Source organism: Strongylocentrotus purpuratus, unplaced genomic scaffold, assembly GCF_000002235.5.
Source record: "Strongylocentrotus purpuratus isolate Spur 01 unplaced genomic scaffold, Spur_5.0 spur5_scaffold_13, whole genome shotgun sequence".
In the NCBI taxonomy this organism is placed as follows: domain Eukaryota; kingdom Metazoa; phylum Echinodermata; class Echinoidea; order Camarodonta; family Strongylocentrotidae; genus Strongylocentrotus; species Strongylocentrotus purpuratus.
Window position 1 is genome coordinate 10,081,397 of NW_022145598.1, and position 25,894 is coordinate 10,107,290.

A 25,894-nucleotide genomic window follows, 5' to 3' on the forward strand; every position below is an offset into this window, starting at 1 on the left:
TGCCTCTCCGGAGCTCTAAAAACAATGATAGTCGGCAAGGTTTTGTTGCCCCTCCGTAGCTCTAAAAACAATAATTATCGGAAGGTTTTGTTGCCCCTCCGGAGCTCTAAAAACAATATTTATCGGCAAGGTTTTGTTGCCCCTCCGGAGCTCTAAAAACAATAATTACCGGAAGGTTTTGTTGCCCCTCCGGAGCTCTAAAAACAATGATAGTCGGCAAGGTTTTGTTGCCCCTCCGAGGCTCTAAAAACAATAATTATCGGAAGGTTTCGTTGCCCCTCCGGAGCTCTAAAAACAATAATTACCGGAAGGTTTTGTTGCCCCTCCGGAACTCTAAAAACAATGATAGTCGGCAAGGTTTTGTTGCCCCTCCGAGGCTCTAAAAACAGTTATTATCGGAAGGTTTTGTTGCCCCTCCGGAGCTCTAAAAACAATAATTACCGGAAGGTTTTGTTGCCCCTCCGGAGCTCTAAAAACAATGATAGTCGGCAAGGTTTTGTTGCCCCTCCGAGGCTCTAAAAACAGTAATTATCGGAAGGTTTTGTTGCCCCTCCGGAGCTCTAAACACAATAATTACCGGAAGGTTTTGTAGCCCCTCCGGAGCTCTAAAAACAATGATAGTCGGCAAGGTTTAGTTGCCCCTCCGGAGCTCTAAAAACAATAATAGTCGGCAAGGTTTTGTTGCCCCTCCGGAGCTCTGAAAACAATAATTACTGGAAGGTTTTGTTGCCCCTACGGAGCTCTAAAAACAATAACTATCAGCAAGGCTTTGTTGCCCCTACGGAGATCTAAAACAATGATAATCGGCAAGACTTTGTTGCCCCTACGGAGATCTAAAACAATAATTATTGGCGAGACTTAATTTCCACTATGGAACTTCTAAATTAATTGGCGGGACTTAATTGCCGATACGGAGATATGAAAGAATGTCTTCATCCAAATGACTGAAACGTTTGGCACAAAAACCGTAATGACTTAGGCTTAGTTTTTCAATCCATCCTTTTTATTTGAACCAATCAATATCGGGAAGTTTTGTTTACCCATCGTTGGTTCAACATCTTTACTTCGCGTTGTGACCTTTTTTGGTGCGTTTTCACAGTTTTTAATCAGTGAAAAACTTGGATTTTTCTCGGGAGGAGGGTCTGGAATTAAATCAGAAAAGGATTAAGAGTCGAGATAATGGTACAAAGAATCGTCTTCTTTCCCATACGTTTTAATTAAAACGTCATAGCTTCCGCCCATCGCGCGGGAGGGGTGTGAATTGAGTTCAGAAAAGGATAATACCGGTAGTCGAGATCGAGACGAATCGTCTTCTTTCCCTAATAATTTATTAAAAACGTCTAAGCTTCCGCGCTTCCCTTGGAATTCAGAAAAGGATAAAGAGTCAAGAACGGTACAACGAATCATCTTCTTTCTCTAATAATTCAATGAAACGTCAAAGGGGGCAACTCCCCCCCCCCCAATTTTTTTTTGAAAAGCATTTTAAAGAGAAATAGAAAGAAAGAGAGCAAGAAAGAAAAAATAGTTAACTACCAGTTTCTCAACAAAATAAGGTATCAAAAATTGCTCATCTGATCGTAATTAAACGCCTAAGACCCCTGAGCTTCTGAGGGCTCTGCCCCCGGACCCAACCAAGGGCCCTTTGGCAGGCCTCTTGATACTCATCTGACTGCAATTTAGTGCCTAAAACCCTTGATCTTCTGGGGGCTCCGCCCGCTAGACCAATCAGTGTCCTGCCAGTGTCACAAATAAAGTATCTGACCGTAATCAAATGCCTGAAACCCCTGAAATTCAGGGGTTTCCGCACCCTCGACTCCACCAGGGGCCCTGAGGCGGGCCCCTGAATGCTTATCTGACCGTAATTTGCCTTCAACCCATGAGTTTCCGGGGGCGAACAAGGTATCAAAAGATGTTCATCTGACCGCAGGCACGTAGCCGGGGGGGGGGGGGGCAGTGGGGGCGCCCCCCAAAAAAAAAGCCAAAAAAAGATAGGAGAGAAAAGGAAGAGGACGTATGAAGAAAAAGGAGCAGACAAAAAACTGTATTCATGCAGGCGAGGATTATGTTCGAGAACGGTACAACGAATCGTCTTCTTTCTCTAATGATTTAATGAAACGTAAAAGCTTCCGAGCTTTGCGGGGGAGGGGGGGCGATGAATTTAGACGAGGATTAAGAGTAAAAAACGGAACAACGAATCCTCTTCTTTCTCTAATGATTTAATGAAACGTAAAAGCTTCCGCGCTTTGCGCGGAGGGAGGGGAACTGTATTCAGACGAGCAGGCACGTACGCAGGGGGGGGGGGGGGTTTGTGGCGTTAAACCCCCCCCCTTCGGTTTTTTTATGTCTGTATTTTGAAGCAAACCCCCCCCCTTTTTTTTTTCAAATGAAACACACACACACACACAAAAAAATTATGCCAATGGCTGATCTAAAAAAGGTGACCTCACCCCCCCCCCACCCCTCCCCAAAGGGAACAAAATGTCAAATTTTCAAATTTCGAGACAAAAAAGTGTCCTCTTACCCCCCCCCCCCCCCCCCCCCCCCCCCCCCCCCCGCTTATTCAGCGGCTGGCTGAGTCGTTGCGATTTTTTTGGGGGACAAAAAAAAAAAGTGGGCCCCCCCCCTAAGGAAGAAATCCTGGATCCGCCCCTGGGTACACATATCCCCCCCCCCCCACCTTGAAAACAACGGCGTGAGGTGATTTTACGCGCACTTTCCATGTTGGCCTTAGTGCCCCTTAGGATAGATTTGTGCCCCTTTCAGTGGATTTGTGCCCTCTCAAAAAAGTGGCCTTGACCCAAATTTGATGTAATTCGAGGCCTGTACACCTATATGGGTATAGAACACATTCTTTAATAACATTGCTCTGACCTATCTCTGAGTATAAAGTAACAACATGTTAGGTTTCTTTCTTTGTTTTAAAATACCTATTACCGTAATTAACAGTGTATTAACCGCACCTTTCTGCCGCCGAAAAAAAATTCAGGGGGTGCGGCTTATACACGGTACACAATTATATATTTTTTTTTTTTTAAAGTTTCGATTTATGCCCCTCTACCTGGCGCTATGCCTGGCAATGTCTCCCAGCTAGGTGACCGGTGTGTTGACTCACCACTCGGAAACTAGAACAACACTCAAATTTGTCTGTCATCTTGGTTTGAAAGTAATCTTTCTGATAGATCTCAATATGTAGTTAATAATAATAATTCCTCCAATTTTTCTTCTATTACATGGTGTACCACAAGGTTCTATCCTAGGCCCCCTACTGTTTTTTAATTTACATCAATGATCTTACACACAAAAATATATACGAGGGCGGTTTATACAACGTTAATTACGGTACATGTATATCGTCTGTTAAGAGATAGAATATTGATACGGCCCTTTTGGCTCCAAACGGACGCTTCATTGGCTCATGTGATGATCAATGTCTAATTTTTATAAACCGTTTCTGTGCATGAAATTCAATGATGAGGCTTTCTCTCTTCTCAATATAATATCTCAACAAATATTTTGGTTTTAGATTTGATAGAAATTCATGTGATACTGTTTTCATGTCTTTAGTTCGTGGCTGCCAATCATTCCTATTTTGGGCCGTCAAGCTATTGGTTTGAACCCTAGATTCCTCTCTTTTCTGAATATTTGTGTGAAAAACATATACAACATAGACTGTATTCCTAATTTTTGCTGTGAAAGGTTGGCAGGTTTGGACAAGGACAGATCCAATCAATCTCTCTCTGATAACCCTGATCAACCAATCAGCTCTCTCTTATAACCCTGATCAACCAATCAATCTCTCTCTAATAACCCTGATCAACCAATCAATCTCTCTCTGATAACCCTGATCAACCAATCAGCTCTCTCTTATAACCCTGATCAACCAATCAATCTCTCTCTAATAACCCTGATCAACCAATCGGCTCTCTCTTATAACCCTGATCAACCAATCAATCTCTCTAATAACCCTGATCAACCAATCATTCTCTCTCTGATAACCCTGATCAACCAATCAATCTCTCTCTAATGACCTTGATGAACCAATCAATCTCTCTCTGATAACCCTGATCAATCAATCAGCTCTCTCTTATAACCCTGATCAACCAATCAATCTCTCTCTTTTTGTGTCTCTATTTTACAGCCTGGCAGTGACAGCGGGTCAACAGCTGTGGTGGCGCTCCTCAGAGGAAAAACACTCACCGTCGCAAACATCGGCGATTCACGATGCGTGCTGTCGCGGGACGGGGTGGCCCTTGACATGTCGTACGATCACAAGCCCGAGGACGATGTTGAGCTGAGAAGGATAGAGAAGGCAGGCGGGAAGGTCACGCCGGACGGGAGGGTCAACGGGGGACTCAACCTCTCAAGAGCATTTGGTGAGTTAAAGCCCCAGTGCACTACTTATAGCTACTTGCGCCCTCTATATAGCAAACAATTCCTAATCAGTGACCATTGGTCCCCCATGATCCCCTTTTTCTTATGTGAATTGAGAGCTGATTAGATGAGGTAACCACCTGTCAGTGACCTTGCAGTGAGGTCTAATTCCCCTGGCCAAACTAGTACAGATGGGCTTTAAGCAAAAGAAATTTGAGATGTTTGTAGAGGTGTCATAGTCGAGTGGTTTAATCCCTAGACTTGGGATGAAGAGGTTGTTGGTTCGAGCCCCGGCGCGGCACTTGTGCCCTTGGGCAATTTATCAACATTGCTTCTCTCCACCCAGGTGTTGAACAGTAGATTGTGTCTAATTGAATCAATCACAATCAGCACAATGCATAATTTTAGCTGTTTATGAAAATTTCTTTCTTTCCATGAAAATGGCCGTCCTAAACAATTCTATCTGTGGAAGCTTCATGACACAAAGTTAATCTTGTTCTGCAGTACCGGTATATGTTTATAGTCTTTGTTTTTATATGAAATCCAACCTCAAGTTTTGGTTGCAATAAAAAACAGAGAATATTGATCAGAATTTTATAATAAATAGTCTTAAATTCATAGATAGTGACTAAAATTACAACCATCTTTTTTACTCTTTTTAGTTAGAATCCTTGTCTGCAGTGAAGGAAGAAAATCAAACATTCTCACCTCGGTCATTTGACCGGTAACATTTGTAAATTGACCGCACTCTTGTACCCATTCTGTACCTTTCTCATCAACAGGTGACCATTGCTATAAGATGACGACATCTCTACCTCCTGAAGAACAGATGATAAGTGCCTTCCCTGATATCAAAACCGCCACACTCACAGAGCAAGACGACTTCATGGTCGTTGCATGTGATGGCATCTGGTATGTATAATTCATGTCGCGAAAAAATGTCGGGAGGGGGGGCTTCTAAAGCCGCCCACCGGGCTAAATAGGGTTAAAGATAAACTCCAGTATTGGTAAAAAAAAATGAAATAATTCTCACAGAATCAAACGAAACTTACACTGAATGTTCAAGATTACAAATAAATGACATGTGCCAAACAATTTTGGAAGAAAATGTATACTGGCTGAGTAATAAGCATAGAAAATCAAGGAAATCAAGGTAGTACTAGCCCCGACACCATGTGTGTTTTCCCATATATAGCTTTCTATGTGATTGCTTGTTACTTTACCAAGACTCGGTCAAATTTATTATGATTATGATGACTCCAGAACCTTGCAGTGCACACCAATACTTTCATGCTACATGATCAACTGTTTCTGATCCTTTCCACACCTTTTCTTTCACAATGCAATCGCATTACCAGTACTAAAGTTTTTCTTTAAGCTGCTTGGTGGGGCAATTTTTTAAGGTGAAATTTTTTTCAAAAATACTGTTTTTTGCTCTTAAAAATATTTTTTGTTTGTTGAAGAAGGTTGGCATCTCTGCATATATTAATTGTTGCTCGGTAAGACGAAAAATATGGCTTCTCCTACCTAACAACAATAAATGTACACAATTCGCATCCTGACTATTGAGATACTTTCATAACAGGAGAATAAAATAATTTGTGACGAGGCACTGAAATATGTGTGCATGAAATTAGATCGCATTGCGAAAATGGCTTATTAGTGAAATTACATAAACTTCTTTGATTACTGAGGTAGATTACTCTGATATCACCTTTATTACAGGAATGCCATGACCAGTCAAGATGTGATTGACTTTGTAACGCACAGACTGGAAAATTCAAGAGAGTCCGACCAAAGTAATAAACTTTCCAAGATTTGTGAAGAGGTGAGTATAATATTTTATGCCTCTGTTACAAAGTAGCCGAAGGCAATATATTTTGAGGTTGTCTGTACGTCCCGTTCTTGTGGTCGCGTTATCTCAAGAACTGATGTAAGGATTACCACTAAACTTGGGTCATGTATGTATCTTGCAGAGCCAGTGAACTGATTAGACTTTGGGGTCATAGGGCTCATTAATTATGCACAAATAGCTTGTGATCACATTATCATTAGAACCGACAGATGGATTACCATCAAACTCAAGATATGTATGTATCTTGCAGAGCCCATGAACTGATTAGATTTTAGGGTCATGAGGTCAAAGATCAAAGGGTCATACATGTAAATAAAAAATAGCTTATAATCACGATATTCTAAGAACCTGTTAATGGATTACAATCAAACTTGAATTTTAAAAATTGCTTCTGTTTTGGTTCGTAACATCGCTCTATGGCGGAGGCATCATTTTCGAAAATCCATCTAGTTTTATAGTATTTTGTTTTGTTTTTAACATACGTGTCCCAATACCAAGCAAATATTAGCCGACGGTTGGATTCCAGTACGTGATTCAAGTTTGGCACAGCCGTTACATATGTTAAAAGATATCCCATTGGTACATACTGTGTGTTTGCATTTGCAAGGGTTTTTATAGATGTGTATCAACAGGATAATCGTTTTCGTCTTGACACAGCAAACCTTTAACCCTGGTCAAGCTGTAGGCAGATCACAGTCAGGGAAAAAATTAATATTTATATTTCGGGGGCTACTTTTCAACCTTGCCTGCATGAAAATAACATTCTAAAATTTGTTTTGCATTGAACTCTATGCAAATTTAAAGGGGCTCTTTTCTGATTTTCGGGGGCTCTTTGGGGCATTTCGGGGGCTATTTCGCCCTGAGACGCCATGTATTTTTTTCACTGATCACAGTGTTGACCTCTGGACTATTCCTTGTTCCTTGGCATCTGGTGTAGTCTTCCCCATTACCTTTTACAAGTTTTATGTCAGTACTTTTTATGTAAAGTCATGAGAATCTTATACCGTGACAACCCTAGAAGTTTAGAATAGTTTGGGAGTTAAAAGATGTTCAAGCGGGGGTATATAGTCGTTCATGAAGTAGGCAACTCAGGGAACACTGAGCAAACAGGTTTTACGCTCCTGTACGGACATACGCATATTAGGGACACTAGTACACATGAGAGCGTAATACCTGTTGTCTCAGTGTGCTGCCCTCTATATACCCACGCATGAGCTACTTTAATAAAGGAGTAGTTAATATTTCAGACTATTGGAGACTTGAGTCTATACAATATATTAATTTAACCAACTCAGTTCTTGGTAGAGGGCTGAAAGCCATTTTGCTTCTGTGAAATTTTACATCTTTTCATTCCTTAAAGGTACTATGTCCCATTTGCAGGCCAAAAAAATGAAAAGGTTAAATTCCAACGGCATTTGAAAGATAATACTAATTTAGAACTTCCCTATAAAAAAAAAGGGGCTCGAAAATGATGACTATTAGTTGTCGAATCGACTTAAGCTATAGAGCCAGTAAGTAATAGTCTGATTTTCAGACCATTGTACCAATTGGTCATACGTTTTATGCTGCGCAAAGATTCAATCAGTTTAATTTTGGCCATTACAAGAAGTGGGTTATTGATGTAGACAAATGCTCATGTACCTTTTACAGCTTTTTTTACCAAAAAAGAAGAAAAAAAAGCCAGTCAGTCACTCAATAGTGTCTGACAGTAAAGTCTAGCAAGTAAACAGGTTTCGTGAATAGTATCGCTAGTGATATTCGTTTGTCTCGCAATGTGGTCAATCTAAAAGATCACGACGTTTCGTGCGCCGCTGCAACACTTTGTCAGGTGATAAAAACTAATGTAAGCAAGCGTGTTTTATACTCTACCGGCGCAGCGGTCAATAATTTGATCGATAATTGGAAAAACAGGTTTCCTTGCATAATTTGAAAATTAGGACACTGCTAACGTTTAAATTTCACAGATAGGACATACATGACATATTCAGAATTCCTGCAAAGTTCTACAAAATTTGATGTTGGTCGCAAAAGGGACATAGTATCTTTAACTCCTTCTCCAGCTCTTTCACTTCTGGTTAGCACCTGACACGGCGGGTGATGGAACAGGGTGTGACAATATATTCATTGTACAATTCCCTTACGATGGCTCAGACTCCATCTGAAATGTTTTACGGTCATATTTTTATGTCCATTTATAATTATATGTATCTCTTTTCCTTCTTTCAATCTTCCCCCAGCTCTTTGATTTCTGCTTATCACCCGACACATCTGGCGACGGAACCGGGTGCGACAACATGACCTGCGTCATTGTACAATTCCACAGCAACGGCGCAGACTCCATCTCGGGGGCTTCGGTCAGCGCCAAGAGAAAATCGGCCGAGGATAAACCGGAAGAGACGGACAGCAAGAAACCAAGACATTGACCTTCGACCTATGCAGTTACTCCTCTGTCGGAAAGTGGAAGTCGACTCGTGAAATAAGTTGGTTTATTGAGAGCAGAAAAAAGAAGAGAATCAAATCGGTGAAGTTTTTTTAGGGGCAAATCCGATACAGAATAAGAAAGTTATCAATTTTTTAAAGTTGCAATCAATCACAGGCTAATTAGCAACTTTGTGACATACCTCTCCCTTTACCCTGTACTGTAAGTCCATAAATTTCCAATTCCATGATTGTTGATGAATTAAATTAATCTTTTTGTATAGAGCCTGTTGTAAAAAAACATGTGTCCAGTCATATCTCTAGGGCAGGGGTATAAGGAAAACGATATCTCATTTTAAATCAAATTGAAATTAATTTGAATTTCCTCGTGCAGAACATGGGGGAGAGGTGCGTAGAAAGGACATGTACACTGTATGTCAAAGTATATTGCCAATATGCGCTTGATCAATAACAACTTGCAAAATTCATAACTTTCATGCCTTTTAAAAAATCCCCTATTTATTTTATTTCTCATTTTCATGCTTTTGTTTGAACGAACTTGATGCTAGAGTGGACTTCTGACTTCTGACCAGTGTAACCATCTTTTCCAAAGCCCTGGGGGTGTTTCACGAAGCCTTTTTTCAATGACAATTGACAAAACAGAGTGACAAATCTACTGATAACCAATTAGAAGCAAGGATTTCAGTAGCTTATAACAAAGCCTGTCATTTGTCACGGATGACAAGTTTTGTGAAGCACCCCCCTGGACTGTCACATGAACTGTCACCTGTCTTTTCTCACAAGTCTGTATTCACCCTATTAAGTACACACCAGCAAAGATATCCTACAACTGGACATTGGGGGGCGCACGTCTACAGAGTTGTGGAGTGCTTCTACCAGTCTATTCTCATTCTCTTTCTCAAATCATTATTTGCTCATGATGACTAGGTACCTATATATCACAGCAACAACAACTTTTCTGCCTGGTATTTCCACCTCCACACTTAGTTGTGATACTTGAAAGGTTTTCTCTTCGTTCAATCTTTATTATTATGTCGTACCTCCTCTGTCATGGTACCAGAAATATGCGGCGTTCACAAGTGACTACCTGAAAAGAACGTGCCAAGTCAAAATATTCTGGCGTAACCGGGCTCTGCCGGGGTAGCGTTCTGCCTTGCAGTCTCTCAAAACCCGGTCCACGCTCTCGACAATCATTCATCAACGATCTCACAGTGGGCTCTCAGAAAAGTATATCGTGAAAGAAAAACGTGGACTAGCTCTCATTCACTCACTCCCGCCCGCAACCACTGAATGTATGACAGGACTAAAAAAATAACACTTGCAGAGTATTTGCAGTTCAGGTGACTCCATCTCGTTTCTTGTACCTGTCGCAACGACAGGTCAACATTGACTGACTGACATCTTACGATGTACATGTATCTTCTCACAATCAGTTACAACGCCCTCTACATCTTACTAAATTACTGGACTAGTTATACTACAATATAATCAAATATATGATTAATATATATGATTAATACGGGAATGCAGGATCAAGGTTTTGAAGTCTCTGAATGCTCACGACAGATACAGTTTCTGTCATGCTGCTCAAGTGAGGAACTCTTTCTTGATAGTTTCTCACATTCTTCACCAAAGGAATGAATCAAAGGTGCTTGTAATCCTCTTTCTTGTGGACAGTGCTGCAATGGCATAGCTTTAGTAGTGACAATCAAGTCCACAGTCTTTAGTTTTGTATATATACTATGCTTCCTGATCGTATATGTATGTGGTCTTCAAATTATTCTAGGAGTTCACTCAACCTAACCCATATCTCGCTTGAATCCCAAACCCTAACACCATTTTCTTTGACAAATGTCGCCAGAACAAATGTCGGATCACCGTTCAAGTAGACGATGATACAATTTTTCTTGCGTGTTGTGACCTGCGTTTTGTGTAAGTTCCGTGTTGCCAGGCTCCTGTTTCTGATAATGCATTCCATTCTGTAGCCTATGGTTCGAATATACAGTATGTCAACTGTTTTATATCACAACTGTGAAATGGGGACCTTAGTTGTCCCTGACAGAGAAAATAGATTGAATCTTCCAAAGATTGAATTAAATCATTTTGTAATTAAATGTCACGATAATGATCTGAAGGAAGACAAAAAAGATATTTTTCTTGATCTGCATGTACATGAGTTTCAGTTATTCCTCTCTGTATATTGTAGACATTAAGAGAGTAATTATGACATCTGTTTCAAGAACTTTAAGAAGTTCATTGTAATAAGGCCTAATTAATGGTCAATTGTTTGTAAGTTTCAATAATGTTGAATTCCTCAGAAATTGTCAGTCCTTGTTCCTACCTTCAATTTGTACAAACGTTTTCACATTTTGTAAGATGTATTATGCAATCGAAAATTGCTGAAAGTAATTCGATTTGAGAACTTCAAAATTGATCATCGATACGAGTCGTATACAGCACACGTGTATAAAGTGCAAGCACACATACACATGTACATGTATATTTTTTCAGTTGATAGATAAAAGCAGCTTTACCGGTGTTCAAATATAGTGGTACTAATTTTTCCAGTGATTTTTATTTGCTGAAAAGACAGCCACGTAAACCTATTTTTATATTCAATTGATGATGTGGTGTTATTTGTTGAAATGCTTTGTGCTGTCCGGGTTCTTTTTATCTTCCCGACACATGTTACAAATTGTTGTTCTCGTTATCTGTTGGGCTGAGAAATATTCCAATACAGTGGGAACTCATTATGATCGGTACATTTGGACCTAGAAAATTATCTACCGGTAGTTATATCAGGATTAACTTTTTTTTTTAAAGAATATAAAGTGTTGGAACCAGCAAAATTAACTTGGTTTATGAGGCTTCTCAATATCAGAGTTCTTTATATTAAAGACAGTCAATACTACTGGGCCAGAAGGGATTAGACCACACAGCGAGGTCACTGACAGGTGGCTATCTCATTAACTCAGCTCTGAACTAACATAAGAAAAAGAGGATCATGGGGGACCAACAGGCACCGATTGGGGAAGTTTTCTATATAGAGGGAGCAAGTAGCTACAAGTAGGACAGTGGGGCTTTAAACAAGTTTCCTCTGTACATCCAGTGTATTCTATGTTGGCTAAAAAATTAAAGTTAAAGACGTGGTATGCTGCTGACGTTACACTAGATTTACGAACACTGCCATCTGCTGCTCACAATGTCTCGACTTGTCGACAGCCATGTGACGTCCCATAATGCATCACCAACTGCATGAGGCACGCATGATGATGCTTCGGTCACGGAACAGGAAGTCGCTCTATGTACGCCTTCATCGAAACATGGCGTAATTGAAAAAATATTACAGCAGTGAGAGGTAGAATACTCGGCCTTTAAAAATGTTCATTCGTGAAGTAGGCAACTTGGTGATCACTACATAACACTGAGCCACCGAGTATTACGCTCCAGTGCATATGTCCGTGTGCTGCCGTCTATATACCCACGCTTGAGCAACTTGAACTTTAAGTCTCGTAGGATCTTTATCTGTAATGAATACATCAAGAAATGAGTCGGGTCGATCTATTATTCTCATCTCTAAAATTATGCCTAAATTTGCCTTGGCACTGAAAGGGTTCAAACAAAACAATTCCAAAGATTTTTAACAATTTTCTAAAGAGACTAATTAGGACTACCAAGTATTCTATATCCCATCATGTTTGGATAGCCTAATAAGTCATTTTTTGCAAATTTTGAAGGCTGATGGACAAGGCTATTGGAATTGCCTGAAGGTCATTCTTTGCAATTTGGCCAATCGCATTAATGAGGAAGAGGTTTTTCTTTTGGTAAAATATATCTTCGGATCAGAACCCATACTCGTCTGCAATGGCCACCGCCATACCTTGTTGTAGATAAGATAAAGGTGAGTTCTGGTAAAAAAAAAAAAAAAACTAATTCTCACAGAATCAAACGAAAATTACACTGAATGTTCAAGATTACAAATAAATGTCATTTGTTCTCTTAAAATACACACAAGGATTCATGACGAAATTTGGAGATTTCTGGCCAGGCAGCCTGATGGAAATGTCGATTTGCAGAATGGGGGAGTGATTATTTTTTTGATAATGAGACTAAAAAGCTTATAAACTCGGAATTATCAATCAACTACAACAAACAAATTTTGGAGACTTGATAGTGGTTTTGAGCTTACAACTCTCATGGTAGGCTAATAACTTATTTTACATGATCAACTATCCCAAATAACAATCTGTTCCAAAATGCATTTTCATTAATTGGGACTAGTTTCTATTGAATTAGGACTTTAAAGCTTAAAGCAATCCACAACATTTCACCTGTAAATGACCCCTCACCAATCAAATTGCTCTATTTTACATTTTTTTTTCTGTTAGTGCCTGTCCTTTCGGAGCAAGGACATTACGGTTATTTTCAAAAGGACATGATCAGTCGTCACTGTTCTACATTGTACATGTATGTTTGTTTTTGTTGGGAAGAAAACAGAAATCTTAATTGATGATTATGTTTCATATGTTGGAATAAATAGAACAATGCAAATTTGCTACACATTTGCCTGACATGAGCATACTTTCAGCGTGTGGGTTGATTGTGTGTGTGTGTTGGGTATGTGGGCGTGTTATGGTTGTGAGGGTTGGTATGTGGGCATGTTTTTTATGGTTTTTGATGTTTGAAGTCTGTAGGGTAGGCGTACGTCTATACCACAAACTCATTGCACACCGTGTGGGTGTGTGATAGTAGTGTGGGAGTGTGATGGATGTCCGGTTGTGTGATGGCTTGTGGGAGTGTACGGTTTGGGCAAGTTGCTGTTTGGTCTACACCCAGCCCGTCTAATGTCCACATTGTCTCATACTCATTTCGTCTAATTATCATTTCGTCTAATGACCATGAATTTAGGCTAATAGTCATTTGGTCTAGTTTCCATTTGGTCTAATCTCCAATAGGTTTACTATACTACCCATTTGGTCTAATTTCTAGTCGGTCTAATTCCCAGTTGGTCTAATGCCCATTTCGGCTACTATCCATGTTGTCTAATTATCATTTAATCACAAATAATGATAATCACCAAATGACTATAGACCATAATGGATGGTAGACGAGAGAGGAATATAGACCGACTGGCAATAAGACCAAATGACTATCAGCATAAATGGTCATAGACCAAATGATAAGTAGATGGAATGATTATTTGACCATTTGGATAGTAGACTGGCTAGGCCGGTGTAGACAATAGGGGGAATAGACCAACTGGGTTTCATATTACGAACTAGTAGTAAACCAAACGGATACAAACCATAGTTTGGTGGGTGTGTAATGGTTGTGAGGGAGTGTTATGGTTTTGAGGGTGTGCGGTGAATGTGTGACGGTTTGTAGGAGTGTGATGGTTGTGTATGAGTGGGTTGGGGGTTTAATGTTTGTGTGGGAATGTGATGAGTGTGATGGTTGTGTATGAGTGGGTTGAGTGGGTGTTTAATTTTTGTGTGGAGTGTGACGAGTGTGTGGAAATGTGATGAGTGTGACGGTTGTGTGTTACATCTGATATTGTATGTCTGTGTGGACGTGTTTTGGGTGTGGGAGAATGTAGGGTAGGAAAGCGTCTTTACAACGAACTTGTTGCACAATTATTGTTGCATATCGTGATAGGTAGGAATATCTGAATGAAAAAATGGAGATCCGTTGGCAGTGCGGTCTTCTATGCATTACTTCTAACTTCTTTGTTTAATCAAATCAAATGCAGTATTAATAGGTATAGCACACAAAAAAATAAGTACCACAAACACATGTTATTTGATAGTTGCAAATGATCAAGCTTTATGAAAGCTTCAAAATACAAAAAACAAAATTAAAATCGGTCAATGCGTTGTGATTTTATACCATTTTTTTTATATCGCAAAATTACCGAAAAACCTGCCAGAAATGGTCAAATTGGCAAAACTGGCAAACTTCGACAAAGTTGACAACTTAATTGATCACTTTCTTCGAGACAAATAATAAAATAAATTATCAGACACTCAAATATCGATCATCTTTGTGGTAAAAAATACAATAAAAGAAAATTCATATATCTATTACCGTTTTGAAAACAGAAGCCAACAAAATAAGTAATTTTTGCCATTTTTGCGAATCTGCAGATATGAAAAAGTTGTAAAAATAACTAAGTCCGCCTAATTAATATGCGCATATGTAATCAAATCAAAACCGAACATGGTACATCAGTGAAACCTATTTGTATCAGACAGGTATGGAAATATATTTCATTTGAAATTTTAAAAAAAATCATGAATTTTCATCAAATATGCAAATTAGGTCATTTCAGCTAATTAAATATTCGCGCTCTCATTATGCAAATTAAGAAAGTCAAACTGTTCATTTTGTTGGCATTTTTTAAATCATATATTCATAGATCATATTTACACCAAATATTAACATTAAATTCCAAATATTTTTGCAATGCCAATTAAATATGGCGATGGAAATTACTTGGATCACCGTCACAGCTATTTCCTCATGTGTTTCACAAATTATACAGAAAAACCGATGATATGATAAGAATTTGCAGACTTTCAGCTACATCACAGTATATTTGGCTTTTTAAAAGATGTCAGATTTGAGGATTTATGATGATTTTCCGAGAAACCATTCAACAGGCCATAACATTCCACAGGGACTGAATTTCAGAGTAACAAAAAGTTTGGTAACCCAAGTACAGTTGTTGCTACCTAGAGTGTAAATGAAAAAATGATTCAATGAGTGAAACACATGAGGATATTGCCTTTCTTGTAGGGAAGTTTTATACATTGAGGTGCATTTTCACCACGCAGAATAGCAGTGCGAGTCAATGGGCGATCAGCGGGCCATGTCACACATGGCTGAAAAGAAAATATTCTAATTAAATAATTTAACATATTTCCCACATGCCTAAAACAATGAAACTACACAGAATTGTAGTTAAAGGTATGCTTGAAAAATATGTGAAATAAAAATATTGTTTAGTTTTTTTTAAAATAAATTTACAAAAAAAATTATATTTCTACCAACTGACTGCTGTTGTGTGTGTATGTGTGTTCGTAGGGCAGACTGTTTGTACAGGCAGTATGATCACCCTAGTATTAAATCTTCACAAGTTATATGATTTGATTCTAGTAACATTTTAGTACATTTTTCCATTTCAGCTATTCATATACGGATTCCAGTATGATTACATTTGTAACTTGACATTTCTAAATATATAGGCCTACCCTAAAATTCTATTCATATTATTTACCTTTAAACTGAAATGAGATCCCAATATTCCACAAGGGTACAATTAAGATGATTGTGAAGAAAACAAATTAAGACACTTTGATGAAAAATTCCAAGCCGTGAAATATACGTATAGACAACAAGTAGAAAGATGAAAACCAAATATTTGATAAGCAGACTTTCAATTGAAAACAATAAAGATACTGAACTTATGTACATCAATTATTGTCGAGGCAGTGTTTTCAAGTAAAAGGTAAGGGCCTCAATACCAAGTATAAAATATATCACTTTCATTTCACTTCATGTTTAGCTCTATTTTGCACGATTATGTATACAAAATATACATGTGTATCAATAAAAATGTTCATTCATTCATTCGGGAAATGTACATGTTATGGCTCGTTCTAATAATAATTACATGTATAGGGCGCTTTATACAGGTGTTTATAAGCGTTCTAATTCGAGGGGCCGTGGATTCTTTGTCATTTGTATTCAGTGCATTTTTGCCTGAATAAACAATCTAAACTGCAATTACTGTGTGTAACTGCGGTATGTAAGTTTTGTTTTAATTCAATGTATGAACTGGCAATTCATGTTGTCAAAATAAGTTTTCGGAAATCCATCAAATAAAACCAACAATAGTATCTCGGTCGCTTATTACTAAATAAGTGCTGTACAAAGCATGTGAATGCTGAATATTTGATCTATTCCCCTTAATATTCAGAATCAAGCTGAGTTCTTTATAAATCTGACACCAGACGGCTTAGCGGTAGAGTCTGGACTTTGTTCCTCCCTCTCCGGCTAGAGGATCGCTTACAGAGAACATCATAATGTTGGCGTGGTCTGCAAGGGGTTAAAGGCAAGGTAGCAGGTATTTTACATGTTACTTTAAAAAAAATCTTTCTAACATTGTTCCTTCAAATATTTAAGTTTTATCCGATTTTCAACAATGCATGTATTCTCTTGAAATACGTATTTACTTAAAACCCAATGGTAAAAGAATTAAAGAAAGATTTAACTCAACAAACTGATAGCCTTAAACTTATGAGCCCGTTAAAGACATCATCAAATTACTCCTATATATTTTATAACTCAACAAGCTAAAATTCTCCAAAGTATGCATCTTTCCTTGCTAGTCATCGTTACATAAAACCAAATTATACGTGCATTAGAACTTAGAACATATTTAAGCTACAGTCTAAAAATATTTCATTAACTGTCTCAGTGGATTTGTATCATGATCTATTATTAACAGATAAATATTGATTAACTTCCTTTCTAAAATCTCAAAAGCAGCCATTATGATATCGAGAGAAAAACAACAACATGAATACAAAGGTACTGCATATTCATTCCAAAATAGTGCTTGACCTATGTAGATATGTTTGCGTTTGCGAAAATGTGTGCGTGTGTGTGTGTGTATGTTTGTTTGTGAGCTGTTGGAATATAAGATGTGCAAATGTTCACAGCGTGGCAACTTTTGTTGTGGTGTGTGATAAGATGTGTTTTAGGGTGTGGGTTTTGTATGCTTGTGTGTATGAATGTGGTGTGTTTTGTGGGTGTGTGTGTGTGTTTTGTGGGTGTGTGTGTGTTTGTGTGAGGGAGGGGGATCTGGGAGTACCAGTAAAATAACCTCCGGTTTTTTGTTGTTTTCTTTTTTGTTATTATAAATGAATAATATGTACAATTGACTTATAACTTATGTTTATGTACTTTAAGTTTACTTTCAATTTTTGCTCAGTTATATAAACTGCATATGAGTTGTTGTTTAATTACGGTTTTTTTTTCTTTCAAAGTGTGTTGTGAGCAAGACTTACTTTCTCCAGAGGTAGTAACAGGCAATGATAGTCGGTAGGCCGGCCCCGAAAACTACTATTGAAATGGGAAACAGATAGCTCTGATCTGTAAGAAAAGCAATGATACCACAACACATATAAAAACGAGTGTATCCTTCTCAATTTTTTTTTTTTGGGGGGGGGGGGAAATAACAATAATATTAATATTCGGTTCACATTTTTGGAAATTGATACCCCGGCTTTAGCCTAGCTGCCATTATGGCGCTCTAGCATTTTAAGAAATTAATTCCTGCCAGGTACCCATTTACCTCACCTGGGTCGAGTCGACATTAGTGCCGCAGCGAGACTCGAACCGCGGACCTTGTGATCCACAGTCCGGTGACATATCCACTCGACCACGACACTTTTACAAAGAATTGACTATTTCATTGCATATCTCGTGGACATTGACTGAATATCACGGTCCTCAGTGGCCTAATGACACAAGTGCCCCGTATATCAAAAAAATTAAAAGAGGGAATGCATTTGGCAACGTTACATTTATTTGGCCCCTCACAGCGGATACAGGGGGTACCTGCCCCCCCCCCCCCCCCCCATTCCCCACTCGAGGGGGGAACAAGGGGAAGTAAAATATGATTTTTAGGGTGGACGAAAAAAGGAGGAAGGAAAATTAGGCTCTTTCTTTTCTTACTTTTTTTTTTACTTGCCATAACATTTTGGGTCTTGTGACTGCCCCCTGCCAGATCCTCCTGAAACTGATGATTGTTTTTATTCTCCTAGTTTTCCTCAAATAACAATTGTCAGGGGGGAAAGGGTACCTCGTGTAAATATTAGCTTGAAACTTCAAAAATAATGCATTAAACTTTAATACAGTTTGGTATTTTAAAAGAGGCGAAATTAAAGATACAGTTTCTGGCAATGTATTGAATGAAAAGGTCTGGACTTTCCATTTTTATTGCAAACGTTTCCATAAGCGCCATACTCACTTTTTCTGACTTGTGGGTCGATCATGCCTTCATCGTTAGGTAACTGCGTAGCGGTCCGAACACTACTGCCTTTCGTGGGCTGACTAGCAATGCCTGGAAAATATATTTGTAAGATTTGCATTTTTACCCAAGCATTATAGGTTTTAAGGTAGATTCATGAATAATTTCTCGTTAGTAATATATGAAGTACTGAAGTGCACTTGTTTTATAAATCAACATTATTTGTTTCCTATTCATTTTTTTGTGTATACAAATCAGTATTTCACGGCGAGGAACTCTTCTAAAAAGGCTTAATTTGAATTCGAAAGTACAATACCGCTAAATGGCAACGCTTTAACGGAGCGGGATTTTTTTACTTCTTCTTTTCCTTATTCTTTTTAGACATAATAATGATGATCATGATGATAATGGTGATGAACATGAGTATCTACAAGACAGATGCCAAATATAATGATGTGATTATGATGATGTTAATGATAACACTAATTGTAGAGAAAATGGTGAGGCTAGTAAAGGTGACGATGATGACGATAAGGATGATGATGATGACGGGGATGATGACGATCATCATCGTGAATTGTGTGATAAAGACAAGAATACGGATAAAGATGACGATGGTGATGATGATGATGATGATGATGATAATGATGGCAATGGTGGTAGTAATGATTATGATCACAAATTGTCATTCACAATTATACTGAAAATGCTGAATAAAGCATAATAATGAAAATAATGATGACGATGGTGATGTTGGTGGTGCTGGTTATGACGATTAATTTAAAAATTTTAAAAAAAATGGCATTGATTTTGTTACTTTCGTCCTATGATGATAAAAAAAAACTGTCTCTCTGCTCCGATATGAGGGAATTATGGAGGTAATGGCACAGGAAATGAACAGTCGGCAAACAATAATTGTACCTCGAAACCTGCTTTCTTTTCATCAATGGAGAGATGGAGAGATGGAGAATCACATATCGATTTACATATATAAAGCGTAGGAGTATAATTAGATATTGGAAATGGTTTCTCTGATAAGGGTAGCGCTACCGGAAGTAGGGAACGGTTTGTTCACTTTTGATCAATGCACAATATTCATAACAATTTAGATTTAACAATGAAACCATCTTTCTAATTAGAAAATTGCGATGACTTCAGGCAAGAAGGAATATGGCAAACAATCTAAAAATGCTTATAGTTACGAGACTAAAGTTGTGTAGCTAAGATGTTTCCCTTAGTTAAAAAATTAATGGCAGATGCAATTATATGACTATATCATTATCTCTTTCTTCATCATGTTCATCTCTCTTTGTACCGCCACTACCCTTCATTTTGTCACCCTTTCTTCATCTCCTCTCTTCGTGAAATAGTTTCAAATTGTATAGTCTGTTTCCTATCAAATTCACCAACGATCCAACGAACTTCCCAAATCAATTTCGATATGCGGGCAACATACTGAAATATGCGAATATGACAATGATATAGTCATGTAATACGAACATGGTTTCTAATGTGTATTGAGATATGGAGATGTCGTGGTGTATTGGTTCATTCAGTTCAGTTCAGTTTAGTCTAGTTCAATTTATTAATTCTTCTCAAGCATAAAAACAATGTTATGATAAATGGCAGATATATATATAGTAAGAGAAAAAACGGAAACTACAACAAAAAGTTTATAAAAACTTGTAAGGAGTAGTTCTCAGTAAGGGGGAAAATACATGGAATAAACGATAGCACTAACAAAATACAAATTTATACAGATTAACTAGGTAATCCTAGTAACACACTACACAAACAAACACCAGCAATCATACAGGAAGGGTGGGGGTTAATGGAAATTGTAAATTTGATTTGAATAATAATTAATATATACCCTTTTGAACTTTGCTTTGATGAACTTGTTGAACTCTTTAATTCCATTGAAATATTATTCCACATCCGTGGACCACTGTGTCTTAAAGCCCGTCTGCACTATTTTGGCCAGGATGGATCAGACCACCCAGCGTGGACACTGACAGGTGGTTATCTTATCAAATCAGCTCTCAATTAACATAAGAAAAAGGGGATCGTGGAGGACCAGCGGTCACCAATTAGGCATTGTTTGCTATATAGAGGGCGCAAGTAGCTATAAGTAGTGTAGTGGGGCTTTAATGAGTTAAGTGAAATCTGTGTTATAACTTTGGGAAAATGACATTTGACTTTCAATCCAACGGTTGAGGGTTCAAATCAGAGTCCGGTACTAATGTCCTTTGGCAAGACTTTAATCCACATGTGCCACTTTCCCGGGCACTTTCCACCCTGTGTGTATGGGTACTTAGCAATTGCTGGTGTAGTAATAATTGCATGGAAGAACAGCATTGAAGCTGATGAGGCATCCCTGGGTGAAGAAATATTTATTGTTATTATTATTATAATTATGATCAATATTATTATTATATTTCATGCAATTTATTGATCTCTTGCCAGCGCCCCCGTAAAACATAGAACATCCTATTTTCCAAATGTAAGCTTTGGTATTATTTGCTAAGCAATTTTTTTTTTTTTTTTTTTATCTGTTTGGAGGTTGTGGATTTTGTGGTTTATCATGCTATGATTCTGCAGAATTTTCCCGCTTTATCATTGTCTTTTGTTTGTATTCACGGTTGTACGACGCATACTCTGGGAAAAATCGTCGCACGGGATATGTTTTACTCTAACCGAATTCCTAACTTCCCCATCCCTAACCCCAAAACTATACCTTACCCTAACCTTAACCCAAAACTAACAAACCCGGTTGCGATCCTAACCCTATGTCTTTGACCAATAAAGCCCGGACCAAATACCACATGAGCAATAGTCGGAACACCACATACATATTTATATCATTTCGCAATGTTATTACCTCCAAATTCAGCAGAGTTTCCAGAAGCCCACGATGATTGTGGCGGTGATGATGATGATTTCATTGATGCGACGCACTTTGGCGACGTTGTCGAACGTCTTAACTCCAGCTTTAATCTCGCCAGGTAAAAACACATCGTCATCGCACTCGTCGGCGAAGTGAACGTCGACCTCGAAAGTACCTGTGTTGTATCAGACAACGCATTAGTGGCTTCTGGTTTAGATGTCACTTCATCAGTCGTTGTGGGTGTTGTGACACTTCCTTGTTGCTCTGTGGTTGCGGGTGGTAGGCGTGTGGTCAACGGGGACAATGCATTTGATGACATAGCTATCTCTGTTTGTGATTTTGCTATTGTTGAGCTACTTGAAGTAGGAGTCGAAGTAGCAACAGCAGTAGGAGTAGTAGCATCAACAGTAGAAGTAGTAGTAGTAGTAGTTGCATCATCAGTATTAGATGTAGAAGTAGGAGTGGTAATAATAGTAGTAGTAGCAGTATAAGTAGTAGTAGCATCAACAGTAGAAGTAGTAGTAGTAGCATCATCAGTATTGGATGTAGAAGTAGGAGTGATAATAATAATAGTAGTAGTAGCAGTAGTATTAGTAGTAGCATCAACAGTAGCAGTAGTAGTAGCATCAGCAGTAGCAGTAGTAGTTGAATCGGCAGAAGTCGTGATAGCATCAACAGAAGCAATAGTAATAGTAGTAGTAGCATCAGCAGTATTAGTTGTAGAAGTAGGAGTGGTAATAATAGTAGTAGCATCAGCAGAAGTAGTGGTAGCATCAACAGAACCAGTAGTAATAGTAGTAGTAGCATCAGCAGTACTAGTTGAAGAAGTTGGAGGGGTAATAGTAGTCGTGGGAGTAGAAGTAGTAGTAGTAGCAATAGCAGTAGAAGTAGCATCAGCAGTAGCAGTAGTAGTAGCATCATCAGAAGTCGTGGTAGCATTATCGGAAGCAGTAGTAATAGTAGTAGTAGCATCAGGAGTATTAGTTGTAGAAGTAGCAGGAGTAGAATCAGTAGTATTGGCAAGGGTTGCAGTTGTCATCTTACTCTGAGTCTGTGAAATTGCCGTCCCCATTGACGATGTTGCATTTATTGAGTAAGTGATAGTATTTGTAAGGTTTGTCAACATTATATACTCAGACGTAGATTCCGATGAATTGGGCATTAAGGTTCCTGTTGTAGCCAAAGTACTATGATATGTAGAAGATGTAGGTGTAATCGATGTCTTTATTGTGGTGGTTCCTGTATGTTTTAAAATTAAAAATTGAGAATAGTAATTGATAGTTAAGTTTATAAACCACTTTGTTTCGGAACTTGTTTATCCTTAACACGGTTGTCATAGAAAATGGAGCAATTAGTCTAAATTTTCACAATCGTTCACATCCCAATGCCATATCTACAAAATCAATCAGAGTCTACGTCATTGTTTTTTTTTTTCGTTTCAGGAGTTTTTATCGGATTGTACAATGTTCTGATTTGATTATTAAGCCAATACAACAATGTTGATAGTTGTGATATAAGGCAAAGTGTGCTGTGCACTCGTATCTGTGGCATCAATTATTAAATAAAATCCTGACTTTATGATTAAAAAGACTTGTAGCTCATAGTATCGTTGCATTAGCCTTACGTAACTATGATAGATAGAATTGCACCAATTAGTAAATCCACTTACCGTACAGTAGCAAATCGTAGTCAATACACCGCAACCGCTCGTATTTTTGATTTCCAACATACGCAAAGGTACCTGAGGAGGATCTTGCATACACCTCCACGAAGAACCTAGACCGTGCGTCCGAATGCGTGATTGTGTACGTATGGTCTTCTATCCCGGAAATGCTGAAGGCACATACACCATCATTACTCCACAAGGAGAAGGATGCCAAAGACATCATAGTCTCTGACGTCCCAACCTTCTCATGAGTGACGTTAAGACCCGAACTGTTGGAGCAAGATGTGACGATGGTGAAGTAATGGGAGAAAGAGTGGCCCTCGAATTCGTCCATTCGGATGTAGGTAGTTTGGTTGGTATACTGCTCTTCGGGTGGTACAAGGACCATGGAGGTGACGCCCTTCATGAACTTCATGACCTGGACAGGTTGTTCACTTGTGATTCTCAGAATGGAATCTTCGGTAATGTCCAAATCGAATGTTTCTCCTGTGTTCAGATTCTCCCGAGTACCATTAATTGTGACTGTGGTGTTATCCCGACCCGCTGTCACTTGGACAAAGTATCCAGAAGTAGCGCCACCGTTAAACGGCGCCACGCTGAAGATATTACCCCATCGGTCGAACGGTAGCAGCTGTTCTATGGCATAGTCGCACGGCCCATCTACGGCGTCAGGGCTGTAGGCGCACGCCGCTCCGCTCACCACAGACACAGATTGGTTGGCTAAGATCCTTGATCCGGTGAAATCATTGTAGCGAGTCGTGATAATGGCCTGGCTCCAGGCAGGAAGCTCGATGCCGAGCTCATTCGTGCCGTCGTAAATGATCTCGTCGAATTTAAAGGCTGTGTTAGGCGTAAGGCGGACCAGAGTAGGCTGTCCTGTAGATGAAATGACTAGCTGGCCAAGACCAGGATCTGCTCGGACCACCACAAAGTATTCTTGGCCCAGGTAGTCCAGCGGTATGGTGCCCATGGCCCCGAACCTAAGGTTCTTTGACAAAAAATAAAGAAAATCGAAACTGTCAGTATGATGAAACTGTATTACGATTGTATAAACGATGTGTGGCAGATCTGGAGTTCTTTACTAAGTAGCCTACAAGGAGAAGGAAAATGTTGTTATAATGTGCGCACGTGTCAAAAGGGAATCGGTAGGGCTATCAAAATTGCCCTAGAATTATTTCTTATTTTAGTAAAGTGTTATATTTGGCCTACCCTCTTCGGAACGAAACAATTTGTTCATGAGAAAAGATAATGAGAAATGTACAATAACCATTCATCCGATCATGTCATTCTAGAATTCAGGCATGCTCGCAAAAACCGGACCTGGTCTTGAAACTGTTAGAAAACAGTGAGGAAACGCTTGATACTGTTTCCTTTTCCTCTTTAACTGTTTTTGTAGTGTGGTCAAGCTGTTCAATATAGTTCTACTTTTATTCTTCTGTCGATTTTAGTCAATGTTATTGTACATTTAAAAATTCATGAGAGAAAATTTGAGCAACAACGGAACCGATTGATTGGACTAGTGTGGAGTCTCCATGCGAGTATTACTACTGTAAACAATACAAAGGAACACAGTTTCACAGACATTAGTATCTCCTAGCCTATGACTCCTTTTCAGCACTATACACTCCTAATTGAGGTATTGGGCATACATTTTAAAGTATAACTTACTGCATTGTCGATCCCATAAGCATACGTGCTGAAGGGATCATCTGATACTATTCGAAGCGTTCCTTCATGCAGACCCGTAGTTCTTGTGACGGTCGTGGCTGATGTGAACGTGACTATCTTTCCTTTGGGCATAGCGTCCACCGGCGTTGCCAAGAACGCCCCGGTGAAAGGGCGAGAAAGATTAACTTCCGTTCCCGGTAGAGGGCGTGTTGTCTGCGTGATGCTTCCGAAGTTTCCTAGATCCGAGAAGGACTCGCCGTTCGGAAAGAGACCGAAGACTATCTCTTTCCCAAATCGAGACGAGTCTGCGTCTTCCCCAACTGCCAATGGTCATAAACAGGGTAACATTTTACTTTCCTATTCAGTGTAGACGAGATTAAAAATGTAGTAATACTAGCATTCATAATTTTCAATGCAAGGCAAAATGAGGTACGGATGAAATTTAAAAGTAGCAAACTTCATGGAGCATTTTTTGCTGGGAAGTGAGATATAGCCAAGCAAACATTGAACATAAACTTAAAACGTATTTTACTTGTTTTTATTATTATAAAACTAGCAGGACCCGCGGGATTCTAGAGGGGGGGGGGGTGGAAATAGATATATAAATTGAAACCATGAAGAATTGTATTAGCAAATTAGAGGAAACCATAAGATACAACCCCAATGCAAGTCCTCTCCTGAATATGAAGATTGCATTAGAACAAACCCAAATTCATTACGGATGGTAAATACCTATATGTTTCGTTTTACAATATATATTTTCTATACAAATACAGTATTACCCAGATGCAGTCTTTTCCTGCCCATTTCTCTTTACTTCTACATGTATGTTTTGTCTACTGTGCGATACCCAAGACTTCTTTTTTGGGGGTTAACTTTTCGTTTTTTATTTATTTATAATACCGGTTCTCCTTTCTATCTTGAGGCATACCTGCGCAAGAGCTACCCAGTGTCATTGAAGAGTTGCAGATT

General features: G+C 38.8%; 1 protein-coding gene across 1 annotated transcript in view; it reads left to right on the forward strand.

Moving 5' to 3' along the window:
• The window catches only part of LOC594091 (protein phosphatase 1G), a 28,303-nt gene extending 15,078 nt beyond the window's left edge, over positions 1 to 13,225 (forward strand). The window contains exons 6-9 of the mRNA XM_030983499.1: positions 4,139 to 4,373; positions 5,154 to 5,283; positions 6,097 to 6,199; positions 8,464 to 13,225. Of these exons, the coding sequence (XP_030839359.1) occupies positions 4,139 to 4,373; positions 5,154 to 5,283; positions 6,097 to 6,199; positions 8,464 to 8,649 (654 nt within the window). The 3' untranslated portion in view covers positions 8,650 to 13,225. The remainder of the gene's footprint in view (positions 1 to 4,138; positions 4,374 to 5,153; positions 5,284 to 6,096; positions 6,200 to 8,463) is intronic.
• The last annotated feature ends 12,669 nt before the right edge of the window (positions 13,226 to 25,894 follow it).